Genomic DNA, 27,189 nt, shown 5'->3' on the forward strand with positions numbered 1-27,189 from the left:
AGTTACAGGGCATACTATAATGCAAAAAAAAAACTTAGTCTGAAGAAACAGCAAGCCCCAGAACCAGACTCAGATATACAGAAATGATGGAATTGTCAGACTAGGGATTTAAAATAAGTATGATTAATATGCTAAGGGCTCTAAAGGAATAAGTAGATAGCATGCAAAACCAGATTGGTAATGTAAGCAGATACCAGCATACCTCAGAGATATTATGGGTTTGGCTTCAGACCACTGCAATTAGGCATACGTTGCACTAATGCAAGTCACATCAATTTTTTTGGCTTCCTCGTGCAGATAAAAGTCACGTTTATACTATGCTGTAGTCTAGTAAGTGTGCAATAGCATGGTCTGAGGAAACAATGTACATACCCTGATTAGAAAATACTGCTAAAAAATGCTAACCATGGTCTGAACTTTCAGTGAATCATAATCACTGATCGCATTTCACTGTAACAAATATTATAATAATAATGAAAAACTTTGAAAGAGTTCAAGAATTACCGGAATATGACACAGAGACATGAAGTGAGCAAATGCTGTTGGAAGAATGGTACCAATAGACATGCTCAACACAAGGACAGGTGCTGGGGTGTGGGGTGAGTTACCCTGCCCAGTGCGGGAAGCCTGGATAGAGTGTGTGTGTGTGTGTGTGTGTGTGTGTGTGTGTGTGTTGGAGGGTACAGTTATTTGTGATTGAGGGCCCACAGCCTTTCTCCTCTAGACATTCTGTTACCCTCCTGGTCCAGCTTTGTTCGTTATGAACCGAAATAGAGAGTCCAGAAATAGCAACTCATTTTTGACAAAGGAGCAAAGACAACACCTGGAGCAAAGATCATCTTTTATTTATTTTTTTTTATGTTTTATTTATTTTGAGAGAGAGAGAAAGAGAGCATGAGCAGGGGAGGGGCAGAGAGAGATGGGGAGAGACAATCACAAGCAGGCTCCAAGCTGTCAGCGTGAAGCTTGATGCAGGGCTCAATCTTATGAACTGTGAGATCATGACCTGAACCAAAACCAAAAGTTGGATGCTTCACCAGCTGAGCCACCCAGGTGCCCGCAAAGATCACCTTTTCTTTCTTTTCTTTTTTCTTTTTTTTTCAGTATATGAAGTTTATGGTCAGATTGGTTTCCACACCCAGTGCTCATCCCAAAAGGTGCCCTCCTCACTACCCATCACCCACCCTCCCCTCCCTCCCACCCCCCATCAACCCTCAGTTTGTTCTCAGTTTTTAAGAGTCGAAGATCACCTTTTCAATGAACAGTGCGGGGGCAACTGGACATCCACCTGGGAAACAATGGATCTGGTCACAGATCTTACACAAAATCTTCACAAAAATTAACGCCAAATGGATATAGACCTAAACGTAAAACACAAAGCTATAAAGCTCCTAGAAGATAACATAGGAGAAAATCTGGAAGCCCTTGGGTTTGGTGATGACTTTTTCTGTACACCAAAGGCACGATCCATGAAAGAAATAATTGATAAGCTGGACTTCATTAAAATCAAAACCTCCTGCTCTGCAAAAGGCGGTGTCTACAGAATTAGAAGATAAGCCACAGACTGGGAGAAAATATTTGCAGAAGATGTATCTGATGAAGGATTGTTATCCAAAATATACAAAGGACTCTTAAAAGCCAACCATAAGAAAACAGACAACTCAATTAAAAAAAAAACAGGACAAAGACCTGAACAGAAACCTCATCAAAGAAGATACACAGACGACAAACAAGTGCATGAAAAGATGTTCACATCGTATGTCATCAGGGAAGTGCAAGTCAGGACAACAATGAGCTACCACTCTGATCCTATTAGAATGGCCAAGATCTGGAACACTGACAACACCAAATGCTGTGGAGGATATGGAGCAACAGGAACTGTCAAACTTCGCTAGGGGTGATGCAAGATGGAAGAGACACTCTGGAAGACAGTTTGGCAGTTTCTTATAAAACTCAACATACTCTTACCTTATGATTCAGCAGTTGGGCTCCTTGGTATTTTCCCACAAGAGTTAAAAACTTAACATTGACACAAAAACCCGAAGACAACTGGGGTTTATAGCATCTTTATTCACAATTGCCAAAACTTGGAATCCACCAAGACCTCCTTCCAGTAGGTGAATCGCGGTACGTTCAGACCATGGCAAATTTACTCAGCACTAGTAAGAAATGAGCTATCAAGCCCGTGAGAGGAGTTGAAGAATCTTACTAAGTGAAAGAGGCCAATTTGAAAAGGCTACATATTGTACAATTCCAACTACATGCCACTCTAGAAAAGACACAACTATGGAGATGGTAAACAAAACAAAACAAAACACCAAAAAACAACCAAAAACCCAGCTTGTTAGGTCTTCGGAAGAAAGGAGAGATGAAGAGGTGAAGCACATGACAGTGTGGCATAGTTGGTACTAAAAATTAGGCTGACTTTTAAAGTGGTTCAACTTTCTATTACGGTTTTGCGTCAATAAAACTGTGGCACCTGCCAAGGCTGAAATCCCATTGCCACCTGTACCTCAGAATGAATAAAAGATTTTTTTTTTTTTTTTTTTAAGGACAGTTATCCAGGAAGTTACCCACTTTCCAGCTAAGGTCCCTTGGACAATTGACCTTACAGAGCACATCAGTATACTCTGGTTTCTCTTCAGATCGTATACATCTTTCGCCTTTTACAGAGCACATCAGCCCCCTTTGAGAAATCTTGTGTCCTGAAATCCTTAATGCAGTGGGTTCTCCTAAAGGAAGCTTTATTTAGGGGATCACCAACAGCTTCAAAAAACCCTTCTAGGCTGAACCCCTCTGGACCCGAGGAATAGTCGTGTGCTGCGGGTACCGGAACAGGGGGCAAGGTGGAGGGGACTTGCCGGCCGCACAGCGGGACCCGCAGCCCGACACCGGTCACTGGGGCGCCTGCCGGGCCCGCAGGGCAGGCGGGGTCGGGCGGAGGGCCAGGTCCGCCGCAGCCGCCGCCACCACCGCCGCGAGCCCAGACCTGCCCGCCCGACCTGACCGCGCAGTCTCGCGGGATCGCTCAGCTCTCGCTCCCGGTGCCGCTCCGGAGGCAGCTGGAGTTCCGGACGCTTCCCGGAGCCGTCTCAGGTCGCGGTGCGCGGACGGTAGGCTGGACGAGGACTGGAGGGAGGGCTGCCTCCGACCGCCGGCCGAGCTGAGGCTCCTCGGGCCGGCCGGACTGGGGGCCGGGGCCGAGTGAGTCCCGGGGAGAGCGAGGCGGGCCTCGGGGGCGCGCGCGGCGGGCTCGGAGCCACAGGTGCGGGGCAGGCGGCGGCGGGACAGGCCGCTCGGGCCAGAGTTTCCGCACGAGTTGGGGCCAGTTCCTGAAGGGCGCCGCCGGGTCCCCGCGCTACCGAGCGGGGCCGGGACGCTGCTGCCCGGCTCTAGGCCTGGGGCAGGTGCAGGGGTGTGGGGCGAGTTAGTCTGCCCCGCGCTGGAAGCCTGGGCACCCGGGGAGGGGGCGGGCGGGGGTGTTGGGCTGGGCGTGCGGTTATTCGCGATTCAGGGCCCAGACACTCCGTGGCCCTCCCGGTCCAGCTTGGCTCCTTTTCCCTTTCGCTCGCCCCTGCCCGGGAAAACGAATTTCGCTCCTCCGGGAGGAATCCTAGACGTCTCCCCCTAGTTGGCCTTTTGAAAAACAGAAAAGTATATTCCCCCAGAGACCGCCACAAAAACTGGCTCTTTGGAGTCCTTAAAGAAGTTTAAGAATTCATCAGATCTTAAGACATTACCCTGGGACAGAATTTTCCTGTGCGTGGTAAGATATCCAACAGGGGCCTTAGATTTCACGATTTTATTAATACGTTGAACTTATTCCCAACCCCAGCATGACTTTTTTTCCCCTCCATCTCACTCATCCTCTGCCCCCCACCCCCTCCCCCCCTTTACCGGGTGTTCTAGACAGCGTAAATGTTCTATCATCAGTTCCCTAGAGATGAGACTTGCTCAACAGATTACATATTCTGTGCCAAAGCAGGTGGAAGGTGTCTCCAAAGGACCGAATTTTCCGTCATTTTTCCGGTGTTAGTTATCCAAGGGTCAAAATCTTAACTCTGCACTTTAATGTCCCTATTTGAGTTTATGACAAATGTTGCAGATACACTCCCTCGGTTGTTTTTACAGTAATTGACCCAGAACTCATTTTCAGGAAAAGAACTTCCTTCAAAATGGTAAAATAACGAAAGAGGAATTTGAACATTTTATTTTCGGATGGAAATCAGAGAATGAAAAGAAAGATTAATCCAAGCCATGTGGTAAAACCAGGAATTTGAAGAAAATGGAAATGTTTCCATTTTTGTGGACGTGTATTTTTCTACCCTTCATACGAGGACACAGTCTTTTCACCTGTGAACCAATTACTGTTCCCAGATGTATGAAAATGGCCTACAACATGACATTTTTCCCTAATTTAATGGGTCATTATGACCAGAGTACAGCTGCTGTGAAAATGGAGGTGAGTATTTCTTCATATATTTATACAGAAATAGTTTATGCTCTGCTCTGGAATAAACTATAAATGTTGACTTTTTTTTTTTTTTTTTTAAACACCGTAAGGGATTTCTTCAAATTGTGCACAAGCCATATTTTGAATACATCCTTTTGAAAATTAATTCCTCCTACTAACTTAAATTTTGTGTAGATTTGTGGCCTTTGATAGTGGATTTGCTTAAGATAGGGTTTCTTTTACATGAAATGTAGTTATGATTTTGAAGTACCTTACACCTGGCAAATATTTTGTTTTCCTGAGTCAATTATGGTAGTTCCTCTAGAAATGTGAATTCTGAGTTTTTCCTAATTAAATGAACATATAATCTATATTGCCTGGACTAAAAGTGCCTGAACTACATACATACCTTGTCATAAGTAGTTGTTAATGTCCACTTGGCACAGTTTTTCTGTGGTAAATCAGTTGCTGGAAGATTTGGGGGCTGTACATAGTGTTTTGCTGAAAAGTGACCTTTTTTTTTTTTTTTTTTTTTTCCCAGCAGAACACTTAAGTATTCTTTGTAAGATACCAGTTAAAAGAAACCACAAGTCTGGGGAGAGGCAAGTGACACTTAAGATTGCCTTAGGTGCCTTAGTTACCTGCCCCTGGTTTAGAGATATGCAGATTGCTAGGGAAGTGTGGGAAGAGAGTTACCTGTAGAGACAGGAACCTGCCCTGCCATACAGATCTGTTAGGTTGATAAGTCTCCTGAAAGAACATCCCTTTAGAGTGTTGCTAAGAAATGAAACCCTTACAGTTTTAATATAGACACTATAAAATCGATTAGTTTTGTTTTTGCACATTCAAGTCTTCCATTGTTGTTTCGTTGAATAGGGTTTCGACTACCTCGTTGTAGATTCAGATCTAAAATAACAGAGCTTTTAAAGCTAAGTAGATGTACTTTAAAAGGATTTACAAATTACTGTATGGTAATCTTTCAGTGGTTTTTCAGACCAACGCAGAATATCCTTTTGAACACTGAACAAATGATGCAGTGATCGGTTCATTGATTAATCAGAACCATTTTGATAGTTTAATCTGATTAAAATAAAGTATGTAGTAGGAGTACCTTCAAAGAATAATTATATAATTCATTCATGTTTTCTCTGATATGTTTTATAGCTCATGTCTTACCAAGTTCTTAAATATTTTTAAAATATTTATTTATTTATTTATTTTTGAGAGAGAGCATAAGTGGGGGAGGGGCAGAGAGAGAGACAGACAGACAGATAGACAGACATAGAATCCCAATCACGCTCCAGGCTCTGAGCTGTTAGCTCAGAGCCCAATGCTGGGCTCCAGCTCAGGAACCACAAGATCATGACCTGAGCCAAAGTCGTTGGCCGCTCAACTGACTAAGCCACCCAGGTGCCCCCACAAAAAATTAAGAAATATATATAAATAAAATGAGTAACATTACAAAAGAAACCAATTATGGTTAAGAACCCCTGAACCCTGCATCATATAGGTTGAAGAAACTGAAGCCCAGAGAAGTTAGGATTTGTCCAAAGTCTAAGCCTATAATCTGACAGTCTTCTCTGTCAACATGGACCATAATGTCATCTTTTTTTTTTTTAATGTTTATTTTATTTTGAGAGATTGACAGAGTGTGAGCAGGGGAAGGGCAGAGAGAGAGGGAGACACAGAATCTGAAGCAGGCTCCAGGCTCGGAGCTGTTAGCACAGAGCCCAACGTGGGGCTCGAACCCACCAACTCTGAGATCATAACCTGAGCTGAAGTTGGATGCTCAACAGACTGAGCCACCAGCCGCTCCCCTAATGTCATCTTTAATGTTTATTTATTTTTGACAGAAAGAGAGAGAGAGAGAGTGCGCGCGCATGAGTGGGGGAGGGGCAGAGAGAGAGGGAGACCCAGAATTGGAAGCAGTCTCCAGGCTCTGAGCCGTAATGTCATCTTTAGATGTTTTTTTAGCCTTTGACCTTATTGGATAAAAAAAGACAATATACCCTAACATTCAGAATGTGATGTATTAATATTAGTCTTTGCTGCTGCTTCGCAAACTTAATTTCTATAAAAATTAAACTGAGAATTTTGGTGTTTTTCTTAAACTGCTATTCAGACCAGACCTACCTCCCTTTCTCCTCCCTATCTGTGCCATGAATACAAAGTCTCAGTTTTCACCAGTCTCTCCCCCCTGGTGTCGTCAAAGTGATTTTATTATAAAACACATATCCAGGTGGCTCAGTCAAGTTGAACGTTGGACTTTGGCTCTGGTCGTGATCTCACAGTTTGTGAGTTTAAGCCCTGCCTGGGGCTCTGCGCTGACAGTGTGGAGCCTGTTTGGGATTCTCTCTGTCTCCTTCTCTCTCTGCTTCTGTCCTGCTCACTCTCTGTCTCTCAAAATAAATAAATAAACTTAAAAATAAAATAAAACGTATATCCATAGTCCACTTTGGGGTTAAAATTCTTCACCATTTCCTTAAAGCTGGAAGAATAAAGACCTGACTCTAGCGTAGTATGCAAGGCTCTTCGTATGTGACCCTGCTCTCCTGTCCAGCTTCCTGTCTTGTCCCTTCTCATATTACATGATCTCCATCAGCCAAACTGACCTGTTTGTAGAACTCACATCCACATTACTCCCTCTCACTTCTCTACCTTTGCACACATTGTATTGGTTGCTTCCCAGGCTCTCTACCTATCCTTCACCGGCTCAATTTCTGCAGGTCTCAGTTAAAGCAGTAACTCTGTGCTCAGTGAAGCCTTCTTTCATCTTTCTCCCAAGCATATGTAATCTCCTTACTTTCTACACTCTGATAGTACTTAATATACAATGGTTCTTAAATACTTGACTACGCTGTATTGTAGTTATAGGTGTGGTTTGCACTAGATTGCAAGTGTTGAGAGCAGGGATATTCATTTTTTTCCCCTAATGGCTAGTACAGTGCCTCAGAGCATGATAGATACACAGTATAAGCTGAGTAAGTAAAAAGGTGGTGTTTCCTGCTCTAAAAAATCAACAAAGAGAATTTTACCTACAAATTTTTACCTTCCACCTCTGTCGTCTGCAGTGTCCAGGTGAAAGAAATTCTGATATTTTTAGGTGGTTTCATATCACCCACTTTGGTTCTACCTGAGCCTAGTTCTGATAAAATGTATCAGTTGACATCCTCTGTTTCCTCTAATATTTCCCATTTTAGCATGACACATGTTTCTTAGGATTCATTTAAAGAATTTTATTTTTAACCATTTATATTTACTTGTATGGAGTGCCAGAATTCATCTTTTGATTGGCCCACTGTATTATAAATCATATGTAACAGATTTTTTTCAAACATTGTACTGTAAACAAAACAAAAACACTATTACAATTCAGTCAAATACTAAATTATAACTGCATATAGCTCAGCTTTTACTAAAAAAAAGGCATTTTACAGCTTCTTTAAAGAACAGATTGGGTTTTATACCTCCAACACAACTGTCTTCGATTATTGCTGGTCCCTGTTGAATTTCCTGTGTTCCATATGAATTAATGTTAGGATGAGGGGCTGAAGAATTATCAGCTGATTATGGCAACCAGTTGTGTCTTCTTAGCCACCAGGGATTCCTTATGTCAAATGATCTATCTTCTCTTAGTTTTCATTTTGTATGAGGGCTGTCCTGTTTTATAGAATTCGTAGTATCTGCTATCAGTGCTCATCTGTGATTGTATGAGATGGGTTTAGAGCAGTGGTTCTCAAAGTTCACTTCATAGACCAGCAGCTTGTGAGCTTGTTAGAAATGCAGTTCATGGACCCCATCTCACCCAGTGAACCATGATCTGTGAAGATGGAGCCCAGGAAACTGTGTCTCTTATGCATGTTAAAATTTGAGACCCATTGGTTTAGAGCAAGGAGTGCAAACTCGTAAAATAATAAATATTTTTGGCTTTGCAAACCATACAGACTCTGTCACAGCTATTCAACTCTGCAATCGCAGGAAAAAAAAAAAGCAGCCATAAATAATATGTAAACAAATGAATGTGGATGTGCTTCAGTGAAACTATTTACAAAAACAGGCAGTGGACTGGTTTTGGCCCACAGCCTGTAGTTTGCTGAACCTGGTTTAAGGTATTTGAAAGTGTTCTTAAGGATTATAAACACAGAGCATGTACTAAGTAAACATTATTATGCATTCTTGTTGATATGCTACCTGAGCTATATGTAATTTACTTTCCGCATAAATTTTTCTTAGGCCAAATTTATCACAGACCACTGACTGGGATATTCTGGTTCTTTGGTTTTGTTTCAGAGATTGCTTGAAATAAGGGACTTAAGTTTTTTTTCCTTATTTTGTTATCTGAAGCTGAAGTCATTTGTATTGCAAAGAGTTAATTTACAATTCTGAATAGTAACTTGGCTTGGTAATGAAAAGGATGTTGTACAGCCTAACTCTCCCAAGCAGAAAAACAAATGGCTGCTGATTTTCCATTGTGTTCCTTTTTGTTTCATATCTAGAGCATTGTTTCCCAAATTGTGAGGTTGATGTCCCTTGAGAGACTGATTTCATCCAGAAAGAGCTGAGACTGATCTAGGGAAAATGGAAACAGGAATATTGTATTTTTCTTTTTGAATTGCCTTCATTGAGCTCTAAGCAAAAGCAAAGTCATGTATTGTGTTTGGAACAGCATGTGGTCGTTCCACTTTTGAAAGGTCTAAAGGGAAGTGAGCCAAAAAAACCTCTTTCCTTTCCACCTGTTAATATACACTCCTAAAATGTCTCTATTAATTAAAAATAAAGGGATGAAGAAAACTGTATAAACAGACTTCTAAGGAAAAAAAAACTATTTCTGTTGGGCAGTGGTTTTTAAACATTTTCACTTTCCTGCTTTTAGAGTCTAGTGGACCCCTTCGTTTCCTCTTTATTCTCTACTCTTCTATCCCCATACACAAGGAAAGAAAATGTTTAGTGTGACTAACTTTTGTTTTCAGGGAAGACTTTCTGAAAATAGCTGTGACGATTCTGAAAGTGAGTACTTGAGTCATTCAAAATGAAATAGATATTGAAAAGTGTTGCAAGTCAGGTGTGTGTATAGTGGCTACTATTGTGTTTTAAATGTAGAAGTCGCAAGCTTAACTTCCTTTGTGATGTTCTGTTGCAGTAATAGAAAGCGTTATGACTGTTTCCAAGTCTGCGGAATCAGGATTAGACCTGTAGGTAACCAGAGAACAGTAGTTCTCCCGGGAGGCTCTGCTGATAGGCACCAGGTGCCTGCAGGGCCGTTCCTTGCTATCCCACAGTCTAGGATATTACTGGTTATGCCTTCGGGAGAGCCTATCCATACAGGAACATGGTTCTTTCAGACTCTGGGAAGACTGTTATGTTGTGGTTATTTCCTTTCCTTGAGAATGTGGCATGTAGATAATGAAGCTTTATTACTCTAGTTTGTGTATTTGTCATGTATTCATTCATTAATATTTGTTGAATGTGTACCTGAATGCGTAGTTTCCCTGGAATTAGAGTTTTTCCAAGTTATAAGTTTTAAATTAAAAAATTGACTCTTTATTGGACAGATTCTTTTGTAGTGCCAATCAGTTACTATGTATATTTGTTTAATTTCCAAAACAAACACTCTTTTGGAGAAATAATTTAAAATTTATACTGCTGCCTGCTAAGAACTGCCGTGAAAATAACAAGTATTCCCATTATGGAAATAATGCAAATTCCTGCTTTTAATTCTTGTATTCTAGGCTCCGCTTTGTATTTTTTAAAGAAGCTCACTTTCCTGGCATTGGGCACATTCATGAAAATAATTGAAAAAGTTTGCATCACTTTATTATATAGTAGTCCGTTGACATTCTCAAAGAATTTACTTGAGATCTCTGTAACCACTTTAACAGTACTCTCTGAAATGTAAACTTAATTTAAGGAGCTCTGTAGATCTTTAGTGACTCTGTTGTCTAGCCAAGGCCTATCACTTTCTTTAGTTGTTTTTTAGATTTCTTCACTTTCCCTCAATTTTCATTACCATTACTAGAAGTTGGCTTTGTTTTGATGCCTTTTCAAGTAAGGAATAAAGGAATAAATACTATTTTAAAATGAGTAAATATACTCATAAAATAAAAATAAATAAATAGGGAATAAATAAGAAATTTATCACTCCTTGAGAATTACTTGTGTAAGTCACTGTGGGTAGAAAGCACGGATCCTGAGCTGAGAATCAGATGCCTTGCGGTGCCTGGTCTCATTTAGTAGTAAAGTGGCTTGCTTGCTTGCTTCCATGTGGGATTCATGTTTCAGCAAAGAGACAAATGTTTATGTATCTCTGTCTTTAGTACTAAGGGAGTCAAGGCATAGCTAAGATACTGCCACAGGAGCAGTCTGCTTATATATATATATATATATATATATATTTTTAATTTTTTTAATGTTGCTTTCTGAGACGGAGAGAGACAGAGCATGAGTGGGGGAGGGGCAGAGAGAGAGAGGGAGACACAGAATCAGAAGCGGCTCCCGGCTCTGAGCTGTCAGCACAGAGCCCGATGTGGGACTCGAACTCACAAACCGTGAGATCATGACCTGAGCCAAAGTTGGTCACTTAGCTGACTGAGCCACCCAGGCGCCCCAGCTTATATATTTTTTAAAAATAAAAATGTTTTTCTTCTTTTGATCCCTCTCTAGTAGAATGCTAACCCAAACTTTCTCTTTGGGTTAGAATGCCACCAACTCCAGGCTTATGATTCCTTCCATTGCCATGTCATAGCATGGGGAGCTAGCTGGTGTGTTGCCAGGAAAAGATGGTAGCGTGGCAGAAGCAGGCATTTTGAGAGTGTAAGCAGTATGTTCATGCTGCTTTCCCATGTCTTTAATATCTGCTCAGCCCAGGCCACTTGAAGATGGAATGCTGTTGGGTATACCTGATGTTATGAGTAGGTGAGTTAGATAGTACCCAATGTATAAGAGGTAACTAGGCATGTTATCTCTAGATGTCCCATATTCATGTCCAGTTTCTATCAGGAACTATTAGCAAAACCAAGGTGGAAGGTCCTTTTATTTATTTAGGGCTAATATTGGAATCCTCATTGGATGTATATCTATGGCCTTATCAGCTTTTATGTCCTAAATATGATGGGCCAGTGTGATGTCCTAGGAAATAGCAATATGGTTAGAGTCTCTGACAATGAAATTGAGGCACAGAGCTGAAGAGCTGATGTTATTCTAAGGTGGTGCTTCTGAAACTTTGGTGTGCATGAGAATCATCTGAAGGGCTTGGTAAAACGCAGATTGCTGCTCCCACCCCCTTCCTGAAACTGTAGGTCCTTGGTGGGATGGAGAATGTGCATTTTTTCCTTTTTTTTTTTTTTTTTACAATTTTTTTGACATTTATTTAACCTTGAGAGACAGAGACAGAGCATGAGCAGGGGAAGGGCAGAGAAAGGGAGACACAAAATCCAAAGCAAGCTCCAGGCTCTGAGCTGTCAGTGCAGAGCCTGACACACGGCTCGAACCCATGAACTGTGAGATCATGACCTGAGCCATAGTCGGCCGCTTAACCCACTGAGCCACCCAGGTGCCCCGAGAATTTGCATTTCTAACAAATGCCTTTGGGATGCTGCTGCTGTTTTTTCAGGGACCACTCTTTGAGAACCACTGCTCTAAGGCAAGTTGGTAAAGATGTGTTGTCATCCTTCCTAGATAAAAGTAAATGGCTTTTGGAGGAAAAAAGCATTGGCCAGGTTAGCATTGGCCTGCATATGAAGTGCCAAGGTGGTACTGATTTGCTGCAGTAAAGAGACCACATCTGGAAAAGCATCTGAGCCCTTTGATTAAGGTTTAAGACAATCTATTAATAATATATTCAGTTGTACTGGAAAGTTACAATGGACAGGTGCTAAGAATTACATCCCTAAATATGTTTTTGATGATGTTACTAGTCTCTGGAAACCCTCTCTGGCTTGAATTACTGCTTTCGATTTTCTCTCATGGTAGAGGGAGACCTCTCATTTGACCTCTTCTACCATAATAATGTTTATCCAAGAAGCCAGTTTTGTGATTGTGCTATTGCTAAATACAGCAATTTGAAGTATACATGCGTGGACTTGGGAAATTACAATGGGTTGAGTTTGGGCTCCCACTAAGCTTCTGTCATAAGCCCATTTATCATCTGACCTTCAGAAGCCTAGTTTATGAAACTAGCACATTGAATCTAGAATGAATACAGCCATATCAGTGTGTCTTAGCACTGTCTGAAATTATGTTCTTTCCTCCTTAATCCAGCACACTCAGAAACCAATGTAAGTGAACAATGTCTTACAAGTAATGTATGCTCCTGTTTTCCAGATTTGCTTTTGACTTGACCCTCCCAGGGCATGCTAGGGTAGAACTCTGCTTATGGGTTGAGACATTGAAGAACAGTAGGGATGTGGTATGAAGCTATTTATTTTCCTCTTACAAAGTAAATCTTTCAGGTGAGGAGTATCTGCCTTGACAGACCAGGGATGAGGGTCTGCTTTGAGGTCTTCAGGTTTAGAGCATCGTGTGAATCTCTGAACCTTGTCTTGTATCCCCACTTCAGATCGGGGGCTCCCACGGCTTTCAGATCACAATAACTCTTGATTTCTTGTGTGAAAGGGTAGCAAATTTAACTAATGTAATTTGGCAACATGCAGGATCAAACTGTGCATTTGGTTTTCAACATCTTAAACCTTAAGTCTTTTTAATCCTTGTATTTCACTCCACACCTCCAGCCAAGAATTTAGGAATGTCAGTTTGTCACTCTTTTCTTTTCCTAGGCTAAACACTGCCATTAGAGGCACTAGGGGCACTAGAGGCACTCACCTCAGCCCACCATCCTTGAATATTTCATGCTTTTCATACTGTTTTCTGCCTCTCTGGCAGTAGCCACTCAGCCTTACTTTTACTGGGCATATCATTCTAAGACATTCTGGGAATCTAAGTGATTACAAGGATAATGCAACTAGCTGGTTTTCTGCCGTATACCCTGGGTTGCCAGACTTCCATTTCCAAATGCTGGTAGAATGGTTCACTGCTTTTGGCCCCAATTAGGTCAGAAGACCAGTTCTAGAATTCCTCCCATTTCACTGAGGTCACTTACATCCCATTCCTTACATAATTGCTGTACCAGTCAGTCTTTTTGGCTGCAAACAATAGAAACCAGCTTTGACTAACTTAAGCAGAAACTGGATGGATATTAGATAGCTTCTTCAGTCACAGGGGAGACTGGAGAACCAGGTTCAGAATATAGAGAGGAGCAAAGGGAACCAGGACACAGCTAAGATCATGCCATAGGATCGGTCTGTCACCAATGCCAATGCCATTGGACACTTCCTGAACCATTGCCCCTGGATACTTATTTCGGCACTGTGGGCATTATTAAACCCACTGCAGTTGCCTCAGATAACCTATCAGTTCTTTTGTACAGCACTCTCCCCACGAATCACAATACCTGGAATATCCAAATGGCCACGTTTAGATTATGTGCCTATGTGTTTATTAGAAGATTGCACCCCTGCATCCCTTCTTCAGTTTCTGTAGCATCTCACCTACTTTGGGACTCCCCAAAATAGGGCTGCTGCGCAGATGGAAATGATAAGCATTCACCCGAGAGCTCAGTGCAAGACAGTATTACTGATCAAGGAGAAAAGGTCATTGTAGTACCTACAGTTGTTTTGAAATTTATGTCCAGCTCTGCTACGCAAGACTTTGTTACCTTCTTCATAAACTTTTTGAGTCATGAAATGTCCTTAGAGATCATCCATCAGTTCATCACTCTCATCTTACTGATGGATGGTCTGAGACTGAACACAGAAAATGATCTGCTGAAGGTGGCACTAGTAGTTAATGGCAAAGCTGGAACCAGAATTAGGATGCTGGCATTATACCAGGCAAAGGATTATATAAACTACTTTGCATATTTTGATTCTTATTGTCTATTTATCATAGTTAGACTCTGGTTATATTTCAGAATGGAGGCATCAGTTGCCTTCTTAATTGCCCTCTTCTTCCTCATCTCTGTTAGTACTAATAGTATCTACCACAGGATTTCTGCCAGGGACCATTTCCTTAACGGAACCTACCTTTTATTTCTCTGAATGTTAAAACTATAATCAACTGGACTATTTGAGTTACTATTCAGTAGTTATTATTGAATTGATATTTTATGTTGTGGTTAGTCACTCAATGAGTTTCTGAGCCTTTGAAAATGAAATATGAAAAAGAGAAATTCATGAGTGAGACCATGAAGGCCCTGAGTTACCTACTGAGAGATTTGAAGGAGGTGTGTCACTAAGGGGGGAAGGAAGAGCAGACCGATCAGACTAGGGAATTTAAATCTTTGCTCAGTTCACATATTTAAATAGCACTTGTCCTGCTGTATATAAATACCAGTTTAATAATATGATGGAATTCTGATTATAAGATTATGAACATAAGAAATGTCATAGTCAAGGGGCACCTGGGTGGCTTGGTTAAGCGTCCAGCTTTGGCTCAGGTCATGATCTCATGGTCTGTGATTTTGAGCCCCACGTCAGGCTCTGTGCTGAGAGTTCAGAGCCTGGAGCCTGTTTTGGATTTTGTGTGTGTCTCTCTCTCTCTCTCTGCTCTCTTGCTGCTTATGCTCATGCTCTGTCTCTCAAAAATAAATAAACATTAGAAAATTAAAAAAAAAAATGTCATAGTCAAGTGTAGTTTTTCCATCTCTGGGGGTTTGGTTTCTGAGAAGCCTAGGACATTTTGTGGAAAACCATAAATGATTCCTATTGAGTTTTTTTTTAGTTCAAAGGATCAGGGAAATACACTCGTTCCACTTATTCTGTTTTCAGTTGATTGGGATGAGTGCAATAATAGGCCGACTACCCATTATTTGAAGTGCTCTTATTTGTTCCATAATGATTTGTTTAAAAAAATTACCTGCATCAGGAGGTACTTGCACCATCTATAATGTGATAAATGTAGTTTGAGGTTTTGTACTCTTTGATTATTTGTCCTGGGAACATTTATTTTTTTCAAACTGAAGACTTTCGTTTCAGATAGAAGATTACCTGTCCTCTTTTGGTATCTTTTGTTTACCCTTTGTCTTCATTGGTCTTCTTGCCCATCTTGTGAGGGGTAGTTTTCAGTTAGAGCTGGGTAGTAGTGTAGTGTCAGAGTTCAAAGAGGATGCACTCTGGAGTCTTACTGGCCCAGGCTCACATCCTGGTTGCTACTTAGGACATTGACGTTCTTAGAGGCTGTTTCATCATCTGCAAGGTAGAGATAAGAACATCTCTCTCATAGGATTGTTGTAAAAAGAATTGGGGTAGGAAAAGCACAGTGTCCAGTTAATGGCAAGTGCTGAATAAATCAAAATTCTAATTTACTATCAGTACCTATAGAATTGGTAAAAAGTAGCATTAGATAAGAATATGGGCACTTAAATTCTAATTCAGGCTAGATTTGGGGATTTCAACAACAACTTCAATAAGCAGTTGGATTCTGTTTACTCACTTATAATCTGAGGGTCTGGATCAGGTTATTGGTTTTCAGACTGTGATCTCTGGAAGTGCTTTGAGGTCACTGGCAGGGAAGGGGAGCAGTGAGAGGTATCTCAGAGGGAGGGCTTCCTTTTCAGCCAGAGCAGCTGTGCTTTTATTTATTTAATATATTGGGCTTCTTTGTAATCTCTTATTTAAAGAAAATCTTACTTGGCAAAATACACACGCACACACACACACACTTTTTGAAAATAATAGACTTAAAAGTCCACTGAAGTCCCTTCCAAGTTTAAATTCTTTATGTCTATTAGTTTGCAACAACTTGAAAGTGGTCCAAGCTGGATCCGACCCAAAGTGTCTTATTTTGTCCTGTGTGGTATTTTAAATATTTATATTAAAGTGACAAAATTTAAAATTTGGAGATTTTAACATAAAAATCTATATTCTAGCTCTCTTATGAAAAATTGATATATCTGATAATTCTGTGTCCCCATTTTCAAATAACAGTCTGTTAGAGTTGAATGGCAGCTGCTACCAACTACTCCTGCTATCTTCTGCCCCTCCGAATTTACCTGCCTAGCCCCTGCGGGTATTTGAGTTTTCAGTGTCTGATTTATTCTCTGCACATTGCATACACACAAACTAGTATTATTGGATTAATCAGTGTTGACATTCTAGAAGAATTAAACAAAGGACGCGACTTGTAAGGAAATGACTTGCCCTGTGAGGAAATTATTTTAATACAGCAAAAGTACATGTGTCACTTTTATTCTGCCTGCCCTTAAACTGGATAATAAATAGTTCTTAAGTGCTGACCATCAATTTATCCTGGCTGTTGCAGTATGACTCCTGAGTTAGGAGAATTAAACATAGTATATTTTAATTCTTTCCAGTATATGGTCTGATTAACAGACACTCAAAAATTTTAGGAACCAGGCAATTTGGGAGTAAATAAGGAAGTAAGTGTTACCAGTTGCCCATGCTTCTTCCAACTCTGTCCCAGAATGGATACTCAACACAGTCTGGGCATTCTCCCTCTTGGGATACAGAAACTTGAGAAAAGTCCTCTGCTGTTCTCTAACAACTTCCTCTTAGGCAGCAAAGGGTCAATCTCAGCATCATTCATACAAGGGAGATGTGGAACACCACCTGTGGTGGCCCTGTCTTTGCTCAGTCACTTTGCCCCATCAGGACAGGGTGGACTCTCCACTGGTCCAACGTCCTTTAAAGCTCTTGTTCCCTAATTGTTGGGTGTGGGTTCTATATGTGCCCTTTAAATCAGACGTGTTAATTGTAGTGTTGTAATCACATCTCATATTTATTTATTAATTTTTTGTATGTTCTTTCACTTACTAAGAAATATGTATTGAAATTTCTCATTAAGATCATGGAATTCTCCATTTATCCTTGTAGTTTTGTTGCTTTTCACTTTACATATTTTGTGCTATTTTATTAGTGTATACGGTGCTCAACAATATATTGTAAAGTGTATTTGTTGCATTTTATCCAGAATCTGAATGTTTTGTGGCAGGAGATATTTAGTTGGTCACACTGCCAGAAAGTAGAAGTCCTCATTGTCCTTTTTTTTTTTTTCATTTCTTACATTCCCTCAGTTGCTCAGTATCATGTCACATTTTCATATTATTTGGTTAATTTTAATTCCAGTGTAGTTATCATACAGTGCCATATTCCTGTGTACAATATAGCGATTAAGCAGTTCCGTATATTACTCTGTGCTTATCAAAATAAGTATACTCCTGAATCCCCATCACCTGTTTCACCCATCCCCCCAACTGACCTCCCTCTAGTAACTATCTGCTGTTCTCTGTAGTTAAGAGTGTGTTTTTTTGGTTTGTCTCTTCTTTTTTCCTTTGTTCCTTTGTTTTGTTTCTTAAATACCATATATGAGTGAAACCATATTTGTGGTTTATGACTGGCTTATTTCATTTAGCATTATACTCTCTAGAGCCATCCACAGTGTTGTAAATAGCAAGATTTCATTTATTTTTATGGCTGAATAATATTCCACCACACATACATACATACATACATACATACATACATACATACCACATCTTCGTTATCCGTCCATCTACTGATGGACACTCAGGCTCCTTCCATAATTTGGCTATTGTAAATATTGCTGTAGTAAACAAAGGGGTACATATATCCCTTCAAATTAGTGTTTTTGTATTCCTTGGGTAAATACCTACTGGTGCAATTTCTGGATCATAGGGTAGTTCTGTTATTTATTTTTTTTCCATACTGTCTTCCATAGTGGCTGTACCAGCTTGCATTCCCACCAACAGTGCAAAAGGGTTCCCCTTTCCCCACATCTTCACCAACAGTTGTTTTTCCTGGAGTTTTTTTTATTTTAGCCATTCTAACAGATATCATTATGGTTTTGATTTGTATTTCCCTGACGATGAATGATGTTGAGCAACTTTTCATGTGTCTGTTGGCCATCTGTATGTCTTCTTTGGAGGAATGTCTGTTCATGTCTTCTGTCCATTTTTCACTTGGATTGTTTGGTTTTTTTTGGTGTTGAGTTATATTGGTTCTTTTATATATTTTTGATACTAATCCTTTATTGGATATACCATTTGCAAATATATACTCCAATTCAGTAAGTTGTCTTTTAGTTTTGATAGTTTCCTTTGCTGTGTAGAAGCTTGCTTGCTTGCTTGCTTGCTTGCTTGCTTTCTTTCTTTCTTTCTTTCTAGGAACATATATTTTTTTAATGTTTATTTTTGATAGAGAAAGAGAGCACAAGTGGGGGAGGTGCAGAGAGAGAGGGGGTGACAGGATTTGAAGCAGGCTCCTGCTGACGGCAGAGAGCCCAATGCGGGGCTTAAACTCATGAACAGTGAGATAATGACCTGAGCCGAAGTCAGATGCTTAACTGACTGAGCGACCCAGGTGCCTCATTTTTTATTTTGACGTACTCCCAATAGTTTATTTTTGTTTTTATTTCTTTCACCTTAGGAGATACAGCTAGAAAGATGTTATGGCTGATGTCAGAGAAATTACTGCTTGTGCTCTCTTTTAGGATTTTTATGGTTTCAGGTCTCACATTTAGGTCTTTAATCCACTTGAGTTTGTTTGTTTGTTTGTTTATTTATTTATTATATGAAATTTATTGTCAAATTAGTTTCCATACAACACCCAGTGCTCATCCCAAAAGATGCCCTCTTCAATGCCCATCACCTACCCTCCCCTCCCTCCCCCCTCCCCCATCAACCCTCAGTTTGTTCTCAGTTTTTAAGAGTCTCTTATGCTTTGGCTCTCTCTCCCACTCTAACCTCTTTTTTTTCTTTTTTTTCCTTCCCCTCCCCCATGGGTTTCTGTTAAGTTTCTCAGGATCCACATAAGAGTGAAAACATATGGTATCTGTCTTTCTCTGTATGGCTTATTTCACTTAGCATCACACTCTCCAGTTCCATCCATGTTGCTACAAAGGGCCATATTTCGTTCTGTCTCATTGCCACGTAGTACTCCATTGTGTATATAAACCACAATTTCTTTATCCATTCATCAGTTGATGGACATTTAAGCTCTTTCCATAATTTGGCTATTGTTGAAAGTGCTGCTATAAACATTGGGGTGCAAGTGTCCCTGTGCATCAGTACTCCTGTATCCCTTGGGTAAATTCCTAGCAGTGCTATTGCTGGGTCATAGGGTAGGTCTATTTTTAATTTTTTGAGGAACCTCCACACTGTTTTCCAGAGTGGCTGCGCCAGTTTGCATTCCCACCAGCAGTGCAAGAGGGTTCCCGTTTCTCCACATCCTCTCCAGCATCTCTAGTCTCCTGATTTGTTCATTTTGGCGACTCTGACTGGTGTGAGGTGATATCTGAGTGTGGGTTTGATTTGTATTTCCCTGATGAGGAGCGACGTTGAGCATCTTTTCATGTGCCTGTTGGCCATCCGGATGTCTTCTTTAGAGAAGTGTCTATTCATGTTTTCTGTCCATTTCTTCACTGGGTTATTTGTTTTTCGGGTGTGGAGTTTGGTGAGCTCTTTATAGATTTTGGATACTAGCCCGTTGTCCAATATGTCATTTGCAAATATCTTTTCCCATTCCGTTGGTTGCCTTTTAGTTTTGTTGATTGTTTCCTTTGCTGTGCAGAAGCTTTTTATCTTCATAAGGTCCCAATAGTTCATTTTTGCTTTTAATTCCCTTGCCTTTGGGGATGTGTCAAGTCAGAAATTGCTACGGCTGAGGTCAGAGAGGTCTTTTCTTGCTTTCTCCTCTAGTGTTTTGATGGTTTCCTGTCTCACATTCAAGTCCTTTATCCATTTTGAGTTAATTTCTGTGCAAGGTGTAAGAAAGTGGTCTAGTTTCATTCTTCTGCATGTTGCTGTCCAGTTCTCCTAGCACCATTTGTTAAAGGGACTGTCTTTTTTTCATTGGATATTCTTTCCTGCTTTGTCAAAGATTAGCTGGCCATACTTTTGTGGGTCTAGTTCTGGGGTTTCTATTCTATTCCATTGGTCTCCGTGTCTGTTTTTGTGCCAATACCATGCTGTCTTGATGATGACAGCTTTGTAGTAGAGGCTAAAGTCTGGGATTGTGATGCCTCCTGCTTTGGTCTTCTTCTTCAAAATTACTTTGGCTATTCGGGGGCTTTTGTGGTTCCATACAAATTGTAGGATTGCTTGTTCTAGCTTCGAGAAGAATGCTGGTGCAATTTTGATTGGGATTGCATTGAATGTGTAGATAGCTTTGGGTAGTATTGACATTTTGACAAGATTTATTCTTCCAATCCATGAGCACGGAATGTTTTCCATTTCTTTATATCTTCTTCAATTTCCTTCATAAGCTTTCTATAATTTTCAGCGTACAGATCTTTTACATCTTTGGTTAGATTTATTCCTAGGTATTTTATGCTTCTTGTTGCAATTGTGAATGAGATCAGTTTCTTTATTTGTCTTTCAGTTGCTTCATTATTAGTGTATAAGAATGCAACTGATTTCTGTACATTGATTTTGTATCCTGCGACTTTGCTTAATTCATGTAACAGTTCTAGCAGACTTTTGGTGGAGTCTATCGGATTTTCCCTGTATATCATGTCACCTGCAAAAAGTGAAAACTTGACTTCATCTTTGCCCATTTTGATGCCTTTGATTTCCTTTTGTTGTCTGATTGCTGATGCTAGAACTTCCAACACTATGTTAAACAACAGTGGTGAGAGTGGACATCCCTGTCGTGTTCCTGATCTCAGGGGGAAAGCTCTCAGTTTTTCCCCATTGAGGATGATGTTAGCTGTGGGCTTTTCATAAATGGCTTTTATGATGTTTACGTATGTTCCTTCTACCCCGACTTTCTCGAGGGTTTTTATTAAGAAAGGATGCTGAATTTTGTCAAATGCCTTTTCTGCATCGATTGACAGGATCATATGGTTCTTTTCTTTTATTAATGTGATGGATCACGTTGATTGATTTGTGAATTGTTGAACCATCCCTGCATCCCAGGAATGAATCCCACTTGATCATGGTGAATAATTCTTTTTATAAGCTGTTGAATTCGATTTGCTAGTATCTTATTGATAATTTTTGCATCCATATTCATCAGGGATATTGACCTGTAGTTCTCTTTTTTTTACTGGGTCTCTGTCTGGTTTGGGAATCAAAGTAATACTGGCTTCATAGAATGAGTCTGGAAGTTTTCCTTCCCTTTCTATTTTTTGGAATAGCTTGAGAAGGATAGGTATTATCTCTGCTTTAAACATCTGGTAGAACTCCCCTGGGAAGCCATCTGGTCCTGGACTCTTATTTGTTGGGAGATTTTTGATGACTGATTCAATTTCTTCACTGGTTATGGGTCTGTTCAAGCTTTCTATTTCCTCCTGATTGAGTTTTGGAAGGGTGTGGGTGTTTAGGAATTTGTCCATTTCTTCCATGTTGTCCAGTTTGTTGGCATATAATTTTTCATAGTATTCCCTGATAATTGCTTGTATCTCTGAGGGATTGGTTGTAATAATTCCATTTTCATTCATGATTTTATCTATTTGGGTCATCTCTCTTTTCTTTTTGAGAAGCCTGGCTAGAGGTTTATCAATTTTGTTTATTTTTTCAAAAAACCAACTCTTGGTTTCATTGATCTGCTCTACAGTTTTTTAGATTCTATATTGTTTATTTCTGCTCTGATCTTTATTATTTCTCTTCTTCTGCTGGGTTTATGCTGTCTTTGCTGTTCTGCTTCTATTTCCTTTAGGTGTGCTGTTAGATTTTGTATTGGGGATTTTTCTTGTTTCTTGAGATAGGCCTGGATTGCAATGTATTTTCCTCTCAGGACTGCCTTCGCTGCATCCCAAAGCGTTTGGATTGTTGTATTTTCATTTTCGTTTGTTTCCATATATTTTTTAATTTCTTCTCTAATTGCCTGGTTGACCCACTCATTCTTTAGTAGGGTGTTCTTTAACCTCCATGCTTTTGGAAGTTTTCCAGACTTTTTCCTGTGGTTGATTTCAAGCTTCATAGCATTGTGGTCTGAAAGTATGCATGGTATGATTTCAATTCTTGTACACTTATGAAGGGCTGTTTTGTGACCCAGTATGTGATCTATCCTGGAGAATGTTCCATGTGCACTTGAGAAGAAAGTATATTCTGTTGCTTTGGGATGCAGAGTCCTAAATATATCTGTCAAGTCCATCTGATCCAATGTATCCTTCAGGGCCCTTGTGTCTTTTGACCGTGTGTCTAGATGATCTATCCATTGCTGTGAATGGGGTGTTAAAGTCCCCTGCAATTACCACATTCTTGTCAATAAGGTTGCTTATGTTTGTGAGTAATTGTTTTATATATTTGGGGGCTCCTGTATTCGGCGCATAGACATTTATAATTGTTAGCTCTTCCTGATGGATAGACCCTGTGATTATTATATAATGCCCTTCTTCATCTCTTCTTACAGCCTTTAATTTAAAGTCTAGTTTGTCTGATATAAGCATGGCTACTCCAGCTTTCTTTTGACTTCCAGTAGCATGATAAATAGTTCTCTATTCCCTCACTTTCAATCTGAAGGTGTCCTCAGGTCTAAAATGAGTCTCTTGTAGACAGCAAATAGATGGGTCTTGTTTTTTAATCCATTCTGATACCCTATGTCTTTTGGTTGGTGCATTTAGTCCATTTACATTCAGTGTTGTTATAGAAAGATATGGGTTTAGAGTCATTGTGATGTCCGTAGGTTTCACGCTTGTAGCGATGTCTCTGGTACTTTGTCTCACAGGATCCCCCTTAGGATCTCTTGTAGGGCTGGTTTAGTGGTAACGAATTCCTTCAGTTTTTGTTTGTTTGGAAAGACCTTTATCTCTCCTTCTATTCTAAATGACAGACTTGCTGGATAAAGGATTCTCGGCTGCATATTTTTTTTCTGTTCATCACATTGAAGATCTCGTGGCATTCCTTTCTGGCCTGCCAAGTTTCAGTAGAGAGATCGGTCACGAGTCTTATAGGTCTCCCTTTATATTTTAGAGCATGTTTATCCCTAGCTGCTTTCAGAATTTTCTCTTTATCCTTGTATTTTGCCAGTTTCACTATGATATGTCGTGCAGAAGATCGATTCAAGTTACGTCTGAAGGGAGTTCTCTGTGCCTCTTGGATTTCAATGCCTTTTTCCTTCCCCAGATCAAGGAAGTTCTCAGCTATTATTTCTTCAAGTACACCTTCAGCACCTTTCCCTCCCTCTTCCTCCTCTGGAATACCAATTATGCGTACATTATTTCTCTTTAGTGCATCACTTAGTTCTCTAATTTTCCCCTCATACTCCTGGAGTTTTTTGTCTTTTTCTCAGCTTCTTCTTTTTCCATAATTTTATCTTCTAGTTCACCTATTCTCTCCTCTGCCTCTTCAATCTGAGCCGTGGTTGTCTCCATTTTATTTTGCAGCTCATTAATAGCATTTTTTAGCTCCTCCTGGCTGTTCCTTAGTCCCTTGATCTTTGTAGCAATAGATTCTCTGCTGTCCTTTATACTGTTTTCAAGCCCAGTGATTAATTTTATGACTATTATTGTAAATTCACTTTCTGTTATATTGTTTAAATCGTTTTTGATCAGTTCGTTAGCTGTGGTTATTTCTTGGAGGTTTTTTTGAGGGGAATTCTTCCGTTTCGTCATTTTGGATAGTCCCTGGGTTGGTGCAGAACTGCAGGGCACTTCCCCTGTGCTGTCTTGAATAACTTGTGTTGGTGGGCGGGGCCGCAGTCAGACCTGATGTCTGCCCCCAGCCCACCGCTGGGGCCATAGTCAGACTGGTATGTGCCTTCTCTTTCCCTCTCCTAGGGGCGGGATTCACTGTGGGGTGGTGTGGCCCATATGGGCTACTTGTACACTGCCAGGCTTGTGGTGCTGGAGATCTGGTGTATTAGCTGGGGTGGATCGGCATGGTGCACAGGGGCGGGAGGGGCAGGCTCAGCTGGCTTTTCCTTCGGAGGTCTGCTTCGGGAGGGGCCCTGTGGCACCAGGAGGGAGTCAGACCTGCTGGAGGGATGGATCTGCAGAAGCACAGCGTTGGTTTTTGGGTGTTTTCGAGGTGCAAGCAAGTTCCCTGGCAGGAACTGGTTCCCTTTGGGATTTTGGCTGGGGGATGGGCCGGGGAGATGGTGTTGGTAAGCGCCTTGTTCCCCGCCAAGCTGCGCTCTGTTGTCCGGGGCTCAACAACTCTCCCTCCTAGCTCTCTGAGTAGAGCTGTTAACTTATAACCTTCCAGATTTTAAGTCCCGCTTGCTGTCCGAACACACTCCTTCCGGCCCCTCTGCTTTTGCAAGCCAGACTCGGGGGCTCTGCTTTGCCGGCGGGCCGCCTCTGCGCCCTGGCTCCCTCCTGCCAATCCGTGTAGCGCGCACCTCCTCTCCGCCCTTCCTACCCTCTTCCGTGGACCTCTTGTCTACGCTTGGCTCTGGAGAATCCATTCTGCTAGTCTTCTGGCGATTTTCTGGGTTATTTAGGCAGGTGTGGGTGGAATCTAAGTGATCCTCAGGACGCGGTGAGCTCAGCGTCCTCCTATGCTGCCATCTTCCCACTGCTTCTGCTTCTGTGTCTCTCCACTTGAGTTTATTTTTATGTTTGGTGTAAGAAAATGGTCAAGTTTTATTCTTTTGCATGTAGCCGTCCATTTTTCCCAACACCCATTTGTTGAAGAGACTTTTTCCCCATTTTATATTCTTGCCTCCTTTGTCAAAGATCAATTGACTATATAATTATGGGTTTTTTTCTGGGCTTTCTGTTCTGTTCCATTGACTTATGTGTCAGTTTTTGTGACAGTACCATACTATTTTGATTACTATACTTTTGCAATATAACTTGAAGTCTGGAATTGTGATACCTCTAGTTTTTGTTTGTTTGTTTTTATTCAAGATTGCTTTAGCTCTCCAGGGTCTTCTGTGGTTCCATACAAATTTTAGGATTGTTTATTTTAGTTCTGTGAAACATGCTGTTGGTATTTTGATAGAGATTGCATTAAATGTGTAGATTGCTTTAGGTAGTATAGATACTTTAACAATATTTATTCTTCCAATCCATGAACATGGAATGTCTTTTTGTTGTGTCATCTTCAGTGTCTTTCATCAGTGTTTTAGTTTTCAGAGTACAGGTCTTTGACCTCTTTGGTGAAGTTTATTCCTATGTTTTTATTATTTTTTGAAATTGTAAATGGAATTGTTTTCTTGATTTCTCTTTCTGCTGTTTCATTAATAGTGTATAGAAATACAACAGGTTTCTGTACATTGATTTTGTATCCTACAACTTTACTGAATTCATTTCTCAGTTCTGGTAGTTTCTTAGTGGAGTCTTTAGGATTTTCTATATATAATATCATGTCATCTGCAAATAGTGAAAATTTTACTTCTTCCTTACCAATTTGAATGCCTTTTATTTCCTTGTGTTGTCTGATTACTGTGGCTAGGACTTGCAGTTCTATGTTGAATGGAAGTGGTGAGAGTGGACATCCTTGTCTTATTCCTGACCTTAGAGGAAAAGTGCTCAGTTTTTCCTCCTTGAATATGATGTTAGCTTTGAGTTTTTGATATAAGGCCTTTACTGTGTTGAGGTATGTTCCCTCTAACCCTACTTTGTTGAGGGTTTTTATCATGAATGGATGTTGCACTTTGTCAAGTGCTTTTTCTGCATCTATTAAAATGATCATGTAGTTTTTATCCTTTATCTTATTGACGTGATATATCATGTTGATTGATCTCCAAATGTTGAACCACCTTTGCATCCCAGGAATAAATCCCAGCATCATGATAAATGATCTTTTTAATGCATTGTTGAATTTGGTTTTCTAATATTTTGTTGAGGACTTTTGCATTTATGTTCATCAGAAATGAACTCTTTTTTTTTTTTTTTTTTTTTTGTGGTGTCTTTATCTGGTTTTGGCATCAGGGTAATTCTGGCCTCATAGAATGAATTTGAAGGTTTTCCTTCCTTTTCTGTTTTTTAGAAAAGTTTGGGAAAAAATAGGTATTAACTCTTCTTTAAATGTTTGGTAGAATTTACCTGTGAAGCTGTCTGGTCCTGGACTTTGGTTTGTTAGGAGTTTTTTGATTACTGATTCAGTTTTATTGCTGGTACTTAGTCTGTTCAAATTTTCTTTTTTTCTTTTATTTTAAATTTTCTATTTCTTCCTGATTCAATTTTGGGAGGTTATATGTTTCTAGGAATTGGTCCATTTCTTCTAGGTTGTCCAGGTTGTTAGCATATAATTTTTCATAATATTTTCTTACAGTCCTTTGTATTTCTGTGGTGTTGGTTGTCATTTCTCCTCCCATTTCTGATTTGGTTATTTGAGTCCTCCCTCTCTCTTTGTCTTTTTATGAGTCTGGCTAGAGTTTTGTTGATCTTTTCAAAGAACTAGCTCCTGATTCCATCAATCTATTCTGTTGTTTTTTTTAATTTATCTATTTCTGCTTTAATCTTTATTATTTTCTTCCTTCTGCTTTTGGGTTTTGTTCTTCTTTTTCTAGCTCCTTTAGATGTAAGGTTAAGTTGTTTATTTGAGATTTTTCTTGCTTTTGATGTAGGCCTGTATTACTATAAACTAACTCCCACCCCCCCACTGCCCTCCACCACCAGAACCTCTTTTGCGGCATCTCAAAGATTTTGGACCATTGTGTTTTCATTTTCACTTCTGTCCATGTAATTTTTTATTTCTTCTTTGATTTCTCGGTTGACCCATTCATTGTTTAGTAGCATATTATTTAACATCAATGTGTGTGTGTTCTCTCCAGAGTTTTTCTTGTGGTTGATTTCTAGTTCATAGCATTGTGGTC

The 27,189-nt window shown here is 40.2% G+C and overlaps 1 protein-coding gene across 3 annotated transcripts in view; it reads left to right on the forward strand.

The window, feature by feature from the left end:
- Positions 1-3,027: 3,027 nt before the first annotated feature.
- The window catches only part of FZD6 (frizzled class receptor 6), a 43,675-nt gene continuing 19,513 nt past the window's right edge, over positions 3,028-27,189 (forward strand). The window contains exons 1-2 of one of the 3 annotated variants that reach the window (XM_042973418.1): positions 3,028-3,113; positions 4,157-4,462. In XM_042973418.1, the coding sequence (XP_042829352.1) occupies positions 4,286-4,462 (177 nt within the window). In that variant the 5' untranslated portion in view covers positions 3,028-3,113; positions 4,157-4,285. Of the gene's footprint in view, positions 3,114-3,701; positions 3,767-4,156; positions 4,463-27,189 lie in introns of those variants that run through there. The other 2 variants (XM_042973419.1, XM_042973420.1) reach the window with 2 other exon arrangements.

Source organism: Panthera tigris, chromosome F2 (genome assembly GCF_018350195.1).
Source record: "Panthera tigris isolate Pti1 chromosome F2, P.tigris_Pti1_mat1.1, whole genome shotgun sequence".
Taxonomy (NCBI): Eukaryota; Metazoa; Chordata; class Mammalia; order Carnivora; family Felidae; genus Panthera; species Panthera tigris.